Here is an 18,031-nt window from a genome sequence, read left to right on the forward strand (position 1 = left end):
TAAAAATCCTTTTGTTTTTATTTGCAATTCTGCCAAAGCAGATTCGTCGAGGGCACCAGGAAATAACTTAATTTTGTCAACGAATTGCAACACCCTGTACACTTTTCACGCAACTTAGTTCAATACAAGCTAGGTCTTAAGCGAATTTCACCTTGACAAAAAAACCGTTCTGCTAGCTGGAGTGGGTTATTAAAATTTTTTTACCAAATTTCTCTTGTTAGTGTTTTATTGCATGTTCATTAACAAAGAATGTTAATTTATAATTAATGAAAATCTGGATCAGTGCAGCGAAAACTACTCAGAAAAGAAAACGAAAAATACACAAAATGCTGATACAAAAAAGAGTTAAAGTCTTAAGCAAACATAATTCTGATGGTCCCTTCAGATTTCTTGAAAACGGTGAACAAAATCGGTGATATTAGACAAACCGGATTCAGTTGTGTCGACCTTGAAATCTTCCATCTGCTGCTGTTCTGAATAGTGAGACGCTGTCTGTTGGTCTGAATTAGTCGATATATATGGCGATGAAGAGTGAGAAAAAGGTGCTGTACTGTATGGCGCTGAATTATTTGAAGATTACATCGAAGGTGTCTGGCTCCTTACGTTCATTATTTCTTCTTCTGCAAGTGACACAGCCTGGAAAGGTTGACCTCTGATTCTGTGTTGGTAACTTTGAGGCATGTTTTTAGTCAGCTGATACATAGAGATAAAAAAATTGTAAAGAGGGTCATCTTTGATACAGTGTGACTCCAACGCTCTTCTTTCTTCTGCTCTTTGTCTTGCTCTGTCCTCACGCTGTTCCATTGATTGTTTTAGCAGAATTATTCAACGTCTTCCTGTTTTCTTTTCCTTGATTGATTTCTTTGAATAACTGGAGTTTAAGTAGCGGTGTGATGTGCTATGCACTCCGTTACTATGCTCCTACTAGATACTTCGTTGCTGTCGTAGTTATTAATATCTTGACTTTGCTCATTCGCCTCATTGTCGAGGGAGTTGTTATCTTCTAAATCCTCGGTTTCCAGTGTATAACTTCTTGCTATTGTTTTAGTTGTAGCTTGTGAGCTGTGATCACTGTCATCACCTAGATTACTATCACGTGGACCAGCTGTCATAAAATGTTCAAGAAATGACATCTGGTTTTGATATCTCCACGGCTTGATATTCTCAGCAGCAGCTCCGCTTTCCATATATTTCACCTGTCGTCGTCGTGCATCTCGATAGCTGCCTCTCAGCTTCAGCCACGAATTATTTGTCTCTTCCCCTGCAATAATTAACAACGTATAACTAATAAGGCATTAATGTTGTCCCATATAGATAGACATACTAAAGATAAGCAATATTAACTTATAGGGTTAGGATAAAGACATATTTGCAATCTACTTTTATCGTTCCACATTAACGATTTACTTTCGTTTTGTTTCAGATATTTAGCCTCCGGTGACAGCTACAAAAGTATTGCGTATAACTATCTCTTGGGAGATCGAACTGTATCTAATATTGTAAAAGAAGTAGCTACCGCTGTATGGAAAGAAATGCAACCAAAGTATTTAGCAGAACCTACAATAAAGACGTGGAAATCAGTCGCTTCACGGTTTGAACATAGATGGCAATTCCCACACTGCGTTGGTGCAGTCGATGGGAAAACATGTTCTTATTAAAAAACCTGGCAAAAGCGGATCATTGTACTTTCAGTATAAACATACATGCTCCATCGTTTTGATGGCGACGGTTGACGCAGATTACGAATTTATCGCCGTTGATGTTGGCGCAATGGGACGATTCAGCGATGGACATGTATTTGCTAGCAGTGTGTTGGCCAAGAAAATGAGAAAAAACACGTTATTACTTCCCATTCCTGAACTAATACCTACAATTTCTGATCCAATGCCGTATGTGTTTGTGGGAGATGAAGCTTTCCCATTGTCGGAAAACATTATGAGACCATATCCTAAGAGACAGGTTACCGACAATTACGAACATCAGGTCTTCAATGCCAGACTTTCTCGAACACGACAAACTGTGGAATGTGCTTTCGGTATACTATCATCACGTTTCCGTGTGTTCAGGAAACCATTTGAAACCAAAGTCGACACAGTGAAAGATGTGAAAGCAGCCTGCGTTCCGCACAACTATTTACGATCTTCAGTAGTAGTTGCAGATGATTGAAATGACATCGAACCGTTGCCAGCAACTCAGTTACTTCGTGTGCAAGGGAACAGGAGGAGGACTTCATCAACTGCCTTCAATGTGAGGAAAAATTTCACCTAATATTTCAACACTTCCGGAGCAGTTTCATGGCAACATCAGTCAGTTCTGCTTGGTAATTATTGACAATATAGCAACTTCCAATTATTGTACCATTATTGTGCTCTACAGGTTATGTGCTCAAGCGAAGTACACAGTGATATGTATTAACTAAAAATTGTGAAATAAATATTGCAGTACTTACCGTCTTTCAAATTCAGATCCTTTGCTATATCACTCCAAATCCGGTTCTTGAGTTTGACCTTCATGTAGTCTGCGTGTTTTGTGTCATACAGCTCTCTGTGTTCCCTCACTGCCTCTATTAATTTTGCTTCTGCCATGGTGAGAAGTAAACTATTCATCAACTGCACAACGTCCACTGCACAACGCCCGCTGCACAGCTGAATAGCCTGTGTACTGTCAGTAGCCGTGAATAATAAACGCGACAAGAAGGCAGAAGCTAGCCAGGTGTGCCTTGTGGAAGAGTTCACGTCGTTCGAAAAACTTTGTCCTGATTGTTGTCTGTCGTTGTCTGAAATACTTTTCAATAAATTAAATATATCAAATCGCCGCACATTTTCAAAGATACTCATACTTTCGGAATAATACCGACCACTAATTCATTTGTGTATCCTGTTACATAATTAGCTTATTAATGCTGATACTGTGTATGCTACCACTGAGATGTTTTTCTCCTCATGACGAGCCAAGTAAAACATTGTCATTCGTGAAGGTTTCTCGACTGTTTCTAGCTTGCAGTGGAGATGTGATGTTCTCATGCAAGTAGTACAGTGTGTCGTTATTACATTATTACATCCATATCGAAGTAATGACTGTGGGCCTTCTATACTTCAGATCTTGGACGCTTTTTACCAGGAGCACAAAGGGGTCACACCTGTGGAGATTATCCCTTTCCGAATTTTTGTAACAGATCGTACGGATATGTCAGCATACTACGAAGCGAGAGGATAACGTTGATTTACTTTCCTGCCTTGCTTCTATATCACATGATTTTATAACATTCCTTGCTTCCTTATTCACTAACCTATGTCCGTTCTTGTGATCTGAATACATCCTGGAGGCGTATGATACAATTCTAGCGGCCAATGGCTCACCAGTTACTGAACTATGCATTTTTCTTGAGAGAAGAAAATCAAAACAGAACAAAACTATACAGATATACATAACAGGAAAATATAATGCACTAACGACGAAAGCTGGAGCGTTTAAATGGCGAAAAACGAAACACTACCCAATGGCATTAAAATTCAATACAGAGTATAAGGCAATATTTATCGTATGGGCAGTATTTTCACTGCTCATATGCGCCGTGCCGAAGTGAGCATATGGTCGGACTACTTTCTCGCTCCCCGTCTCAAATTTCCCACGGTGCTAGCGAGGCACGTGCGACGTGCGGCGCGAGAAACTGTGCCTCAACCACAACGCCGCGCGACCTGGCGCAGGCGCGTCGCGTCGCGTCGCAATTTGCGCGGTCTCATTTGAAACTGTGATGTTACAAAAACGCGCGCTGCGCTGCGTCGCGCCACACGCGCTATACTCGTCTCAATTTGCGCCTAGCCTTACACATACACGTGTTTTGCGCTCTTGTGATCTTATGTAGAATTTGTCACTTATTAGCACCGTCAGCGACGACATCAAGCGACGTACGGAAGAAAATAGCTTGCTACGATCGCGTTTTGTGCTTGCAGTGCCTCTGACATTCACCTCAATGTTCGGTCTCCTTCCCCAAATAACCCAACCCAGACCTAGAACAATCGGAACAGGTCATATCATTTTATCAACGCGTGGTCTTGACTGATAAAAGTTAATATTGAAAACTCTGTTCAGCTATCCACATTTTTTACCATATCAAGCATTATACTATAGTTTGACTGTCGCACTGACTCCCTCACGCATGACATACAAATAGGTATGCCTGGAATTGAGAAGCAATAGGTGAAAACAATAATTACTTTGAAATCAATGTATCATTTAGTTACTTTAAAAATGTTACATAACTCTTCATGAAGTTATTCAAGTAAATATTTATCTTATGATTCTGATTCATTTTCGATTTTTGTTCTAAGTCATTTCTGGAGTTTTCTAGTTCTCCTCTATTTTGCTCATTTATCTTGTTTCCGAAAGTGTCCCTTTACTAGATTCAGAATTTCATGAACATTATAATAATGTGATAACCTTTTTAATACATCTAGACACAAATGGCCATGCATTACTTCATTAAAATTTTGTATCTGCTATCCATTACAGAACAATTTACTTGAGGTAAGATATTAACAAAATCTTTGGGAATATTACCTCAAAATGAATCAAACACAGATTCTTGTCATTATTCTTGTAATAGCATACCCAGTGAATACCAACCCCATCAGAAATATCTAAATTTACTAATTTGTATTCTATTTTTTGTTTTATTAGGTAATTCATCAATCATAAAAACACCACATAAATGCTTGATTTCTACCTTTGTAGCACGCTTTTCTACATAAAATCAAGTTAGGGAAACCATTGATTATATTTTGGATTTTTTTGTTCCAGAACCATCTTCTCTGTTGTCATACTGGGTCTTTTTGTTCTTATAACTCATTACTGGCTTTTATCTTGTTTATTACTGCATTAACTGCAGCTGATGCTCCTGCAGTTGTCAGGTCTCCATGAGCCAAAAAAATGTTAATGCAGCCAATAATAAAGGTACAAAAATACTTCAATGTTTTGTTAGTCCTGAGCCACCTATATTTTCTCTTAGATGTTCTGTAACTTTTTTCACAACTGGTAAACCTAATTTTATGAGTAAGTCTCTTTTCCAACTTTCGTTCTTGAGTATAAGTTAAAAATTTGTCTGTAATGTGTAACTGTTCACACTGAGTTTAATTTTAAGTGAGTTAGCTTAAGTATTGCCACTAGCTAGAAAACTGTAATCAATGCTGACGTTATTCATCTATCTAGAATAAAAGTTTTATATATAATTTTATATCCCTTGTCCATTTTCATTAGGGTATATATATATATATATTCCTAATTTCCATTTTCTGTATGTTATTTCTCTAACAGCAGTTGCAGCTACTTTATGTCCTAATGAAGTACCAAAAGCATGTATTCTCTCCTTTGCAGCTAACTGAATTGTATTTTTTCTACATTTTTGTTATCACTGTAGGCAATATCATACTGATTACATACTTCAGCTAATGGATTTATTCCTTTATTCCTACATCTACATCTACATCTATACTCCGCGAGCCACCTTACGGTGTGTGGCGGAGGGTACTTATTGTACCACTATCTGATCCCCCCTTCCCTGTTCCATTCACGAATTGTGCGTGGGAAGAACGACTGCTTGTAAGTCTCCGTATTTGCTCTAATTTCTCGGATCTTTTCGTTGTGATCATTACGCGAGATATATGTGGGCGGTAGTAATATGTTGCCCATCTCTTCCCGGAATGTGCTCTCTCGTAATTTCGATAATAAACCTCTCCGTATTGCGTAACGCCTTTCTTGAAGTGTCCGCCACTGGAGCTTGTTCAGCATCTCCGTAACGCTCTCGCGCTGACTAAATGTCCCCATGACGAATCGCGCTGCTTTTCGCTGGATCATGTCTATCTCTTCTATTAATCCAATCCTATAGCAAACATTTCATCTAGTTTGATATACGAACCTAACATGCGAACCATCTCTGGGATGAGTAAATTATTTAAAGCCAAGTTACTAATACTTTACCATGTTTTTTCCTCTTCCAGAATGTGTGAGGAACATTATTAATAACGCTGATAAAGTAAGGAATTCCATTTGAATTGCTGATAATAAAATAATCAAATATATTCGTTAATATTTATGTTACTTGAACTTTTTTACAATAATTTTTGTTTCCAGCCATCTCTTCATCATGAATGACTGCTAATCGTTGCATTAATTCAGGAACATGATTCATACACTTGCATTCAATTGGTTTTTCTCTATATTTTTTGATTAATGCTTCGCCTGTCTTTTCATCATTTGCAGAATCTGCTGTTAATTTTAGGTTATAATCTTCAACTATTTCTTTTATGATGTTATTGTACTGATTACATTGATCTGATTTTGTTTCATTTTCATTCTTTTCAATGTATAATGTACCTGAGTGAAGTAATATGTTCACAAAATTTCATTACTCCATAGAATAAAGTTCTGCATTTAAATCATCCTCAGTAACAAGTTTTTTAGTTAACAGTTTCATTAATCCATCTCTACCTTCATATTCTCTTTCACCAACAGTTAATTTGTGATACATCTTTAATTTTTTGGAATAATACTTGTAAGACACAATTTGTTTTTTTAACTTCTCTGTTTTATTCAGTGGCTTTTCATATGTTATCATCTACACCTTCAATTCTTCCTTTAACTTTTACAGTTGCATTGGTTTTGTTTTTTATATTCCTTATAATTTGTTTTGGGTGTTTCTTGCATTTTGTAAATGCTTCTTTCAATTCGTACTTTGACTTTCTGTTTCATCCAGTTCAATGATAGAAAACATAAATGATTTCATTTTTAAGATTCTTGCTTAAATGTGGAAAATCCATGGGGTTGAAAGATAATATTTATATTTATGTCGCCAAAAATGTTTAATTTTGTCCCTGTGCTTTCATTGAGTTATCTAGTCATGCCTGTAGTAAAAATTCTGAACTGATCCCGGTTCCAGCATTTACTACACTTTCCTGTAAAATTATCAAACCTTAAATTATCACCAAACAACTCATGGTAAATATGATTTAATTGGTATAATCTAACCTAAAGATATTGAAGTGTAGTAAGTCACTCAAATTATTTTGGTACCTTCGAATAGATTTGACTGAATGGAGTCTATTTCTTTATATATTCCTGTAGTAAGATTTTCTCTGGCTACATACTGATTTTTGTCAATGAGATCATCAGATACTACAAGAAAATTAACTTATTTTCCCCCAGTGTGCGAGAGAACTGTTTCTTAGTACACTGGAACTGAAGCAAGCTGCAAACTGATATTCACCTACCTCAGATCGATGTCTGCTCAGTGTGCCTTCACTCTCCAACGTAGGTACTTAGAAGGTGATGAAAAAGCAGCGTTGATGAAAATAACACCTTATATCTATACTTACTGAGGCCGCATAAATCTCGTTATGATTGTTCCTGTAAATATTCGTAATAAATTTTCGGGTGGATAAACGGAGTCCTGACAGCCGATGTGGCCGAGCGGTTCTAGGCGCTTCAGTCTGGAACCGCGCTACCGCTACGATCGCAGGTTCGAACCCTGTCTCGGGCATGGATGTGTGTGTTGTCCTTAGGTTAGTTAGGTTTAAGTAGTTCTAAGTTCTACGGGACTGATGGCCTCAGATGTTAAATCCCATTGTGATCAGAGCCATTTTTGAACAGAGTCCTGATCTGCAGTGAAAGTTCGGTAATCTGGTCAAATTGGGTTTTATTTTCTTTGCTTAAACATGTGTCATCAGCTCACATTTAATAAAAATCAAAACTGCTATTATAAAAACCTAGTTTATGTGACATGTAAAGCACCTAGAATTCTCCTAATTCCATATCTAAAATAATCACATGGATATACAGTCACTTTCTACACATAACGTTGATTTCTTTCATATGTTATTCAGTGGATTTTTTTAACAAAGAATGCTCGCCGAATATATTCTGTAGTAGAACACAAATAGTCGCCAAGTCCAACAAGTCACATACTATGTATATCTGACGAACAAAAATCCCAAGATTCAAACTTTTACAAAATGTTCGTAGTAAGAACAGCTATCATTTCAAATCCATCTGAACGCGAAGGACCGAAAACTTCTTCATGTTACATACTCGTATTTTACTGACGGACACATTTAACATGACCTTTGTGACAGATAACGTAGTCCACGACTCCTCCCTCCAGCCACAGATGCAACCTAAGTATCTCGCAATGCGTGGGAACCATACTGACTGCCGACTGGCTGTTCGAAAAGGACAGCCAATCCGATCACACCTTCTAGATCTTACTCGCGTCAAGATTACCGTGAACCAATCACTAGATCAGATTCACTGGCGTCACTTCGACAAGCAAATTATTAATATACTGTTTATTAATTGAAAGTAAACGAAAATTTAGTCTTGAGATAACTTTAGAAAACTGATTATTTCGTTCCCAACTTTCTGGGTACTTTATTACATAAGCAAACACTCATAGATGTACGCCATCCGTCAGTTAGGGGGATTTCCAGTTTTCATGACACCCTGGTGGTGTACCACATGCTAGTAACGTTAGATGTATTACTATATTAACATGAAATTTGACATATGTCTCTCATACGAACTCACATTCACTCTTATTTAGTCTCACCCTAACACAAAATATAAAAATTAACTGTTATTTTCTTTACGAAAGAAAAATTATCGAAAGTTTAGAATTGAAAATTTTTATAAAATAAATCGGCACTGTGAGAGTGCTGTTACTGTTTTCAAATAACAAAAGAAGTGTAAACTATTATGGTTCCTGTCTGAATTCACTTTCTTAAGTTGCAGTCAAATACTTTTTAATGGGATTTTCATATCTCCGAAACTATTGTAGGTAGCAGTATCAAATTTTGACACACAGTTCGTCTGAATAACAAAAAGTCCTGTACCATTTTTGGAATAAAACAGATAATACTTAACACATTTAGTATCTTAGGTGAGGAGAATAAGGGGACTCTATACATGGCACACAAAAGCATTCCCATTCTCGGCCAGAAGGACAGGTGGCTGATGAGGCAATCGGCAGGCCACAAGCCGGCCGATGCTGGATGCTACTATACTGCAGGCTTCCAATAGGGTTTGTCATAACGTAACAAAACGTACTGCAAAATCGGCGGTCACAGATTAATCCGCAAAGCTACAGTTGGCATTATTTCATCACTCTTTTCAGTAAAAGTGGTAATCTTTTGATTAAATTTGTCTTCCATGTCTTTACACATTTTCATAAACTCAGAATACGTTAGGTTACCTAAACTTTTAGAGTCAACATAGAAATGATTGGTTTTATTCCATTTCTACCACCATGGAGCTACAATAGAACTATCGATTATTAATGTTGTTTTTCCACGTCCACTTGGTCCCATTATTGCACATAGAATCGAATTAGGGTAAAGCTTGCCATGCATTTTTTTATTTATCTTAAGGATGCAGTGTGTTTTCATTTAATTAGTATCATTTAATTAACAGTAAATGAGTAGAATACGTCAACTGAGTGGTAAATCATATGGTCACGAACAAAGATTGGCTGTTCTTAAGAAATATAGTTATGATAATGATAAATTGGTTGGTTTTTACACAACATTTCTTATTCCAAATATTACATAAAAATAATAAACCTTACTGTGATAGAGAGAAAATGGAAATTCCTGTCAATCAATATAGTTTGAAAAGTCTAGAAAATTTTATTCCCACGACAAAGCCCAATATTCACACTTAAGGAGATTAGAAATGAAATTGAGATAGTATTGAGAACAATATTAAGTTACATATGAATATAAAAGATAGTATCAAAGTAAGATTTAATAATCAAAATATTCCTGCTAGTGAAAAGAGAGTTGCTAATGATATTCCTAAAATTACCTCATTTGTGTTAATTGAATTGAATTTTAATTCATGTGATTCAAGGTTTGAAAAACATTTCAATCATTTTCTTTGAGAAACTAAAATTATTACTTAATTAAAGCCAAATGTTGCATTTGGTGCACCAACAATTCACAAGCCACATGTCCTGTATTTGTTCCAATTTTTATAAGATTCAGGACATAGAAATAACTAAAAATAATGAGAATAGTAATTTGATGGTCTTCAATAGTGATAGTGTAATACCTGTTGTACATATCCCATGTGAACAATAAATCTAAAAAAAATTAAATAATCCTAAGAACAATACTGAAATTAATATTCATGTTGGTGATGGTTTGGTTCATCCTAACCATGGTCATTTGTACATAAGTTTTAACTCGGTTACAGCTGATGGAATAGATTATTTGACATATGATGGAAAATCTAATAAAAACTTAATTGATAACTATACATGAAAACTGTTTGATTTTGTCACCACAAAGGATGAATATATATTTATGTCTTTATCAATTTTATTGAATTTCACTTCTCCTAGTGTTGATGAAATAAGCATGGAAAGTCATGTACTTAACAATGGTAAAATAAAAGGTCAGAAAAATTAATTACTTTATCCACTGGAGACTTTTGGTAGACTGTTTAAAGATTATGACAAGAAATGTCAAAAGGAGACCTTACCAGTTGTTTTACTTTACACTCCAGTGCTACTGATGCTTTTTCGGATGGTCTGATTTAAATAATTGCGGAGTTAAAATAAAAGTTACTTGGCCAAAAGAGGCAAAAATTCCTGTTTAGAATATGGAAATATGCGTTCCACTTGAAAATATGAATCATAAAATGAACTGGTATTAGAGCAAGAAAGACTTAAAAATCTTAAAGTAATAATATCTTTCTGTGGATTACAATCTACAGAAATGGCTGTATTAAATGGTCGAAAAAATTTTGATCTAGACGTGACAAATTTTGTGATCTAAAATTTCAAATTTGTAAATTTAATTTTTAGTTGTGAATTATCGTTACATTTTCTGTAATTTCATCCGCTTGTTACAATTTCTGTTAAAAATTTTTTATTCAAGTTTGTTACCAATGTATTTTGGAACACTGCTGTAGAGATCATGCAGCTCTCACTTGACTAATTTTGCTGCCACGGCGTGCAGCCTCACCATGCCTTCCAGGTAGCTCTGCCATTGTCAGCTTCCTTTGCAGATGCTGACCATCTTTTTAATGCTGTTCTTGTGGCCTAAATTATTCTCCTAGTGACGTTATATTAGTGATTAATAGTGGATTTTGTTATCCATTTATTTGTCATCTGCTTGTATTTAGCATATTTTTGCTTTCCATTCGTTTTGGTCATTTTCCCAGGGAAAGGCGGGTTTACAAAAGTTGGATCACTAAAAATACCCCAAATGCGCTCATTGCGCCCATTTACTACTGAGGACCAACGCCAAGATAATCGGAAGGTCAGTTTTATAGTTGTCTCAGTGTTTCATAACGTTGTGGCCGATTAACCAACTTGATTTTATTGAATGTGACACTGAGAGTGGATGCCTACAAATATGTAATAGTTTTGTCTGGTTTCCGACAGGCCCATCTCCTGTGACTGGAGTCTACTGAACTTCGCAAAGTGTGCTATATGAGTATGTCAGGTGACTTATGTAGACTCTTTTAATTTCCGTTGGCCTGTTACTGCACCCATACCAATCTTCAGGCCCTCTGACATTCCTTGAACACAGATACACGTCTGGTCTATGGCTTGTTCACCACATAGCGCTGTCAGGTTTTGACTGATGTTAATGGCCACTGGTTCTCGTTTTTCAGTAGTACATTAATGAGAAATAGGTTAGCTTGTCAACTGTTACAGTACACCAACTCCATCATCAACAAAGTGTTACCAACACTACATGCAACACTGAATTGAGATAGCTAAGTGACTTGCTCGAGGCCTTCAGGAAACAGGAAATTATTGTTATAATTGTTATTACTCTTACTCTTACTATTATTATTATTATTATTATTATTATTATTATTATTATTATTATTATTATCGGAGATATAAACTGTGCCAATACCTTGATCAGAGAAGCACTGTCACCCATTGAGTTAAATTGCTTATTGCATGTGTACCAATCTCAGACCTTCATCATATATTTTACCTTACATACTTATCTGACGTATTAAGGAGGTTATTTTTTGATGTGTCAATACAGCTCCTATAATCCCGTCTCTTTCTCCAGTCATAGTTATCCACGTGTCCCTCTAACAGCCGATTTTCTGGAGAACCTCCCCATTTCTTAACAATTCACCTACATTTCTATATCTTTCTATAGCAATATCTTTCTATAGAACCCGAGGTCTACGGGTAGCGTTTTGTCCTCTCTCGAAACTCGCCACCGCTTAAATTTCGATTAATAACAAGCATAGGTGGCCGAACACTGTTGGCATAAGATGTTACCCCTATTCTACCAACAGCCTTGTCAAACCAGGCGGCGGGGCGGACAGAGGTTCAGGGCACTCTCTTTACCTTGGAGTGGGAAAATGCTCCTAACGGCAGAATAATCACCAATGATCAACGGCATGAGGATGCACAAGGCAATGGAAATCACTGCATTGAAGAAACGTATCGTGTATCCACAGGAGCTGAAAAAGTGTCATGGTGATCTCTCCATTGGCAAAAGATTCCAGAATAGTCCCCCATTCGGATCTCCGCGAGGGAACTGCCGAGAAGGATGTGACAGTGAGAAAAAAGATTGAATAACTAACGAAAGGATAGCGCTCTACGAGTAGGGGTGAGGAATGTCAGAAGCTTGAACGAGATAGTGAAGCTCGAAAATCTGAAAATGGAAATGCAATGGTTCAAATGGCTCTGAGCCCTATGGGTCTTAACTTCCGAGGTCATCAGTCCCCTAGAACTTTGAACTACTTAAACCTAACTAACCTAAGGACACCACGCACAACCATGCCCGAGGCTGGATTCTAACCTGCGACCGTAGAAATGGAAATGGAAATGGAAAAATGACAAGGATTTCAGGTCATATGAGTATACGTTAACATCAACAACAGCAGAAAATGATATAACGGGAATAATATTCGTTTGAATACCAAGGTACGGTAGAGAGTGTATTACTATGAACAGTTCAGTGATAGGGTTGTGCTTATCACAAACGACAGGAAATGCAACACCGATAACGACAATTGAGGCATACATGCCGACGACGCAAGGAGAAGATGAAGAGACAGAGCAACTATAAGAGGATACTGAAAAGGTAATACAGTTAGTAAATGGGTTGAAAATCTGTCATGGGGGCCTGGCATGCAGTTGTCGGGGAAGGAGTAGAAGAAACGTTTACTAGAGAATATCGGCTTGGGACAAGGAATGAGACAGGAGAAAGCTCTGTTCTGTAATAAATTTCAGCAAATAATAGCGAATACTCTGGTCATGAATAGCAAGAGGAAGGGGTATACTTGGATAAGCCAGGTGATACAGGAAGATTTCAGTATATTACATCATGGTCAGACAGAGATTCGGAGATCAGATACTGGATTGTAAGGCATACTCCGGAGCAGATATAGACTCAGATCACAATGTAGTAGTGATAAAGATTAGGTTGAACTTCAAGAGATTAGTCAGGAAGAATCAATATGTAAAGAGATGGTACATATAAGAACTAAGGGATGAAGAGATACGCTTGAAGCTCTCTAAGGATATAGGTACAACAATAAGGAATAGTTCAGTAGGCAGTATAGTTGAAGAGGAATAGACAGTACTAAAAAGGGCAATCACAGAAGTTGGAAAGAAAAAACATAGGTACAAAGAAGGTAACTGCGAAGAAACTATGAGTAACAGAAAAAAATGTTACACTTGACCGATGAAATCAGAAACTACAAAAATGTTAAGGGATATTCAGGAATACAGAAATACAAGTCACCTAAGAATGAAATAAATAGAAAGATAGAAAGTGCAGTGAAGCAATACAAAATGGCTGCAGGAAAAATGGGAAAAAACCTAAAAGGAAACGATGATCGAAAGGACTGACTCAGCATTACTGATTCAGCATATTGAAAAGTCAAAGCAATCTTAGGTGAAATTAAAAGTAGGGCTGGTAAAATACGAGTCCAACGGGAATTCCGCTGTTAAATGCGGACAAAAGGCGGATAGGTGGAAAGAGTACACTGAAGGCCGCTATCAGAGTGAAGATTTGTCTGATGTGATACAAGAAGGAATAGGAATTATTTATTTTCGTTTATATAGCGTTTGCCTAGTAAAGACATAACATAAAATTAAATTTCATATACATTTGTATGTATTTTCACAGAAGATACTTAAGTTTCACTTTACAACTGAATATTCAGTCATCCAATCCTTCATTCACTGACAACGAGGTGAACAGTCTGGTATGGAGCCCTAAAGTCACATGCTGGATTAGGCAGCTTCTTCCACTTAAAGACAGCATCCCTGCATCATCCATGGCCGGTACGGATTCTGTCGAGAGTAGTCCATGTCTTGCGTGGTAAGTGGAATCCACTTGGAAGTTTAGCACCTGAGAAGATGTTATGCAGGAGCTCATCTGTCACTGCTTCCCACCGACCTCAGTTTAGAAGAGATAGGGATCCAGTATTAAAATCAGAATTTAAGACAGCTTTATAGGACTTAAGATCAAATAAGGTACAAGGGATAGATAACATTCCATCACAATTTCTAAAATCATTGGGGGAACTGGCAACAAAACCACTATTCACGTTGGTGTGTAGAATGTGAGGATCTGGCGACATGCCATCTGACTTTCAGAAGAACATCATCCTAACAACTCCAGACACTGCAAGAGCTGACAAGTGCGTGAATTATCGAAAAGTCAGCTTAACATGTGATGCATACAAGTTGTTCACAAGAATAATATACAGAAGAATCAAAAAGAAAATTGAAGATGTTTTATGTCACGATGAGTTAGGTTTTGTGCAAGGTACAAGCACCAGAGAAGCAGTTCTGAGGTTGCTTTTGATAATGGAGGCAAGGATAAAAAGAAATTAAGACGCATTCATAAAATTTCTCCACCTGGAAAAGCGGTCAACAATGTAAAATGGTGATACATATTCGAAATTCTGTGAAAAGTAGGGTACGTCATAGCGAGAGCGTGGTAATATACAATATGTACAAGAGCCAAGAGGGAATAATAAGGGTGGATGACCAAGAACGAAGTGCCCGGATTAAAAATAGTGTAAGACAAGGATGTAGTGTTTCGTCCCTCCTGTTCAATCCTTACATCGAAGAAGTAATGATGGAAATAAAAGAAATGTTCAGGAGTGGAACTAAAACTCAATGTGAAAGGGTATCAATGATGCGATTTACTGATGATATTCTTATCCAGATTGAAAGAGAAGAAGAATTAGATGATCTACTGAACGGAATGAACAGTTTAATGAATACAGAATATGGATTGAGAGTAAATCATAGAAGGCGAAAGTAATCAGAAGTAGCAGAAATGAGAGCAGCGTGAAAGCTAACACCTGGATTGACTCCCTCAAAGTAAATAGAGTTATGGAATTCTGATACTTAGGGAATAAAATAACCAATGACGGACGGTGCAGCGAGGACATGAAAAAAAGACTAGCACTGACAAAAAGTTCACACCTGGCCAGGAGAGCTCCCCTAGGAGGAAACATAGGCCTTAATTTGAAGAAGAAATTTCTGAGAATGTACGTTTGGAGCACAGCGTAGTGTGGAAGTGAAACATGGACTGTGGGAAAACCGGAACAGGAGAGAATCTGAGCATTTGTGGTATGGTGCTACAGATGAACGTTGAAAATTAGGTGGACTGATGAGGTAGGGAATGAGAAGGTTCAGTGCAGAATCGGAGAGAAATGGAATGTGGGTAACACCGAGAAGGAGAAGGACAGTATGACAGGTAATGTGTTAAGACATCAGGGAATGTCTTCCATGATACTATAGTGACCTGTTGATGGCAAAAACTGTAATGGATGACAGACTGGAATACAGCCAGCAAATAATTGAGGACGTAGGTTGCAAGTCTTATACTGAGACGAAGAATATACTCAGGACAGGAATTCGTGGCGGGCCACTTCAGACCACTCAGAAGACTGATGACAAAAAATAAAAAATAAAGCACAACGCTTGTTCATTCCATTCGTGAGAAGGCGAAATTCTTCCTCATTTCATTGCTGACAGCAACGCAATTATTAAATTTTATCTGCGATATCTTCTCTCCCTGAATTTTAATACCTCTCTCGCCTTTTATTCCCGTCAATGTCTCTTCCATGCACAGACTGAGAAATAGGGAGGAAGGCGGCATCTCTGTCTTAAAATCTTCTATAATCCGAGCACATGGTTCTTCGTTTTCTATTCTTATTATTCCTTCAGGGTTTTTACTCATAGTGTACATTATTCGTCTTTTTCTATAGGTTACTGCTCTTTGTCTCAGAAAGCCGAACATCCTGTATCATTTTAAATTATCAAGCCCCTTTTCTCGGTCGACAAATCCTATGAACGTGTCTTTACTGCCCTTCACTTTTGGTTCTATAGCCAACTGCCGCATCCGAACTGCCTTTCTCTAGGCTTTATTTTTCCGAAAGCCAAACTGATCGCCATCTGGCAGAGCTTAAGTTTTCTCTTCCATTCTTCATTATATTGTGGAAGTGACTCCATGGTTTGTTTAACTAACAGTACTATAGTTCTTCCACATAGTAGCCCTTTTTGTCTTTCGAGTTGTGTGCTGCATATTGTACCGAAAGTACGACGGTAAGTCTCCAGTGTCATTCACTCTTCACATCAACCTGGACAGTCTTATTCCCTTTCCCTTTCTAATCCGACCACTTCGTCCTTTGACTTCAATCACTTTTTCATCTATTGGTTGTTGTGCTTACTGTCTGTTTTACTTATTTCCCTGTAGCGTGAATATTCAGGACGGCCAGAAACAGTTCGAAAAGCTTGTAATGGTGTTGCAGGACAGGTTGTCATGAGAAATAATAGAAAAAATTTCGATACGTTGATCCGTATCCCAGTTACTTATCGCTGAAGTTAGCCAATCAGGCTGCCGCGGACGCAAATTCAAGCAACCTGCCAAAGACCTTGTGATAATTTTCGTTTGGTTTCCTCAGACCAAACACGAGAGAAATTAAAAAATTAAACAGTTGACGTTAGCGGGGAAAATACCCGAGGCAACAGCTCAAGAGTGCGGTGTACTAATACTCGTACCTAAGCTACGAGAACAACTGGCATTGAGGTATCAGCTTGTGTGGCAGACTTTCATTTCATAGTCAGTTGATCATCTTGGAAAATCGCATTGACGCAGATGATCACTGTCGGTATATTAATTTCGTTGCAAATGTACACGAGATGCGGTGCAGATCGCTGGTAAGCGTGCAATACATATCCACAGCAAGAAGAGTAGTGGTATCGTGGCGGGTCTTTGAAATTCCTTCGACGGCAATGTGCATTTAGCAGAAGGCGCTGCGTGTCAAAATGCAGTAGAGGCCCACATAATTTATAACGCAAAATTTCTGAACCGCGTTATTCGATGAGGGAATACTTTTGAAGTGGTTGATAGAAGATTAAGAGAGTACGGGAATTTTGTTGTGAACGAAGTTGAATTTGCACGACAACGCGAAGTGCGGGCTTTGAGTTTGAAGAAAAAGTTCTTGATATGGTTGTTGCAAATCATGCTATCAGATCGAAGGTCATTGGTTATTCGTCGGGCGTAAGTAAAGTTAACGCAGCGTTCTAAAATTATGCCTGAAAACTAAAAATATTAAAATGTATCCGTTTGTTTTTCGCTAAAGGTTTCTCCATCCGTAGTGTTTGACGTCTTACAGAAGGAAAACCCATTTCCATACCACCTGCAGAAAGTGCAAGATTTGTTGGAAGAGGACTATCCTTTTCTGAAACAGTATTCATTGTGGAACTTAAATCAATGCATCGAAATTCCTGATTCCGAAAGGTGGGTGTTGTGGAGCGACGATAAATGTTTTGCCATATCTCTAAACAGTCAGGTTTGGAACGAGGAAAAAATGCTTGGTACGTATGTGAATATGCACTGAAGTGCCAAAGAAACTGGTATAGGCATGTGTATTCAAATGCAGAGACACGTAAACAGGCAGAATACGGCGCTGCGGTCGGCAGAGCCTATATAAGCGTCTAGGGCAGTTGTTAGATCGGTGACTGCTGCTA

The 18,031-nt window shown here is 37.7% G+C and overlaps 1 protein-coding gene across 1 annotated transcript; it reads right to left on the minus strand.

Moving 5' to 3' along the window:
- Positions 1-878: 878 nt before the first annotated feature.
- On the minus strand, positions 879-2,585 carry LOC126088318 (uncharacterized). The gene is made up of 2 exons (XM_049906450.1): positions 2,450-2,585; positions 879-1,261 (listed from the first exon to the last, which is right to left on the minus strand). The coding sequence occupies exons 1-2, from the start codon at positions 2,583-2,585 to the stop codon at positions 879-881; spliced, it is 519 nt and encodes a 172-aa protein (XP_049762407.1).
- Between the last annotated feature and the right edge of the window lie 15,446 nt (positions 2,586-18,031).

Source organism: Schistocerca cancellata, chromosome 6 (assembly GCF_023864275.1).
Source record: "Schistocerca cancellata isolate TAMUIC-IGC-003103 chromosome 6, iqSchCanc2.1, whole genome shotgun sequence".
Classification (NCBI taxonomy): Eukaryota; Metazoa; Arthropoda; class Insecta; order Orthoptera; family Acrididae; genus Schistocerca; species Schistocerca cancellata.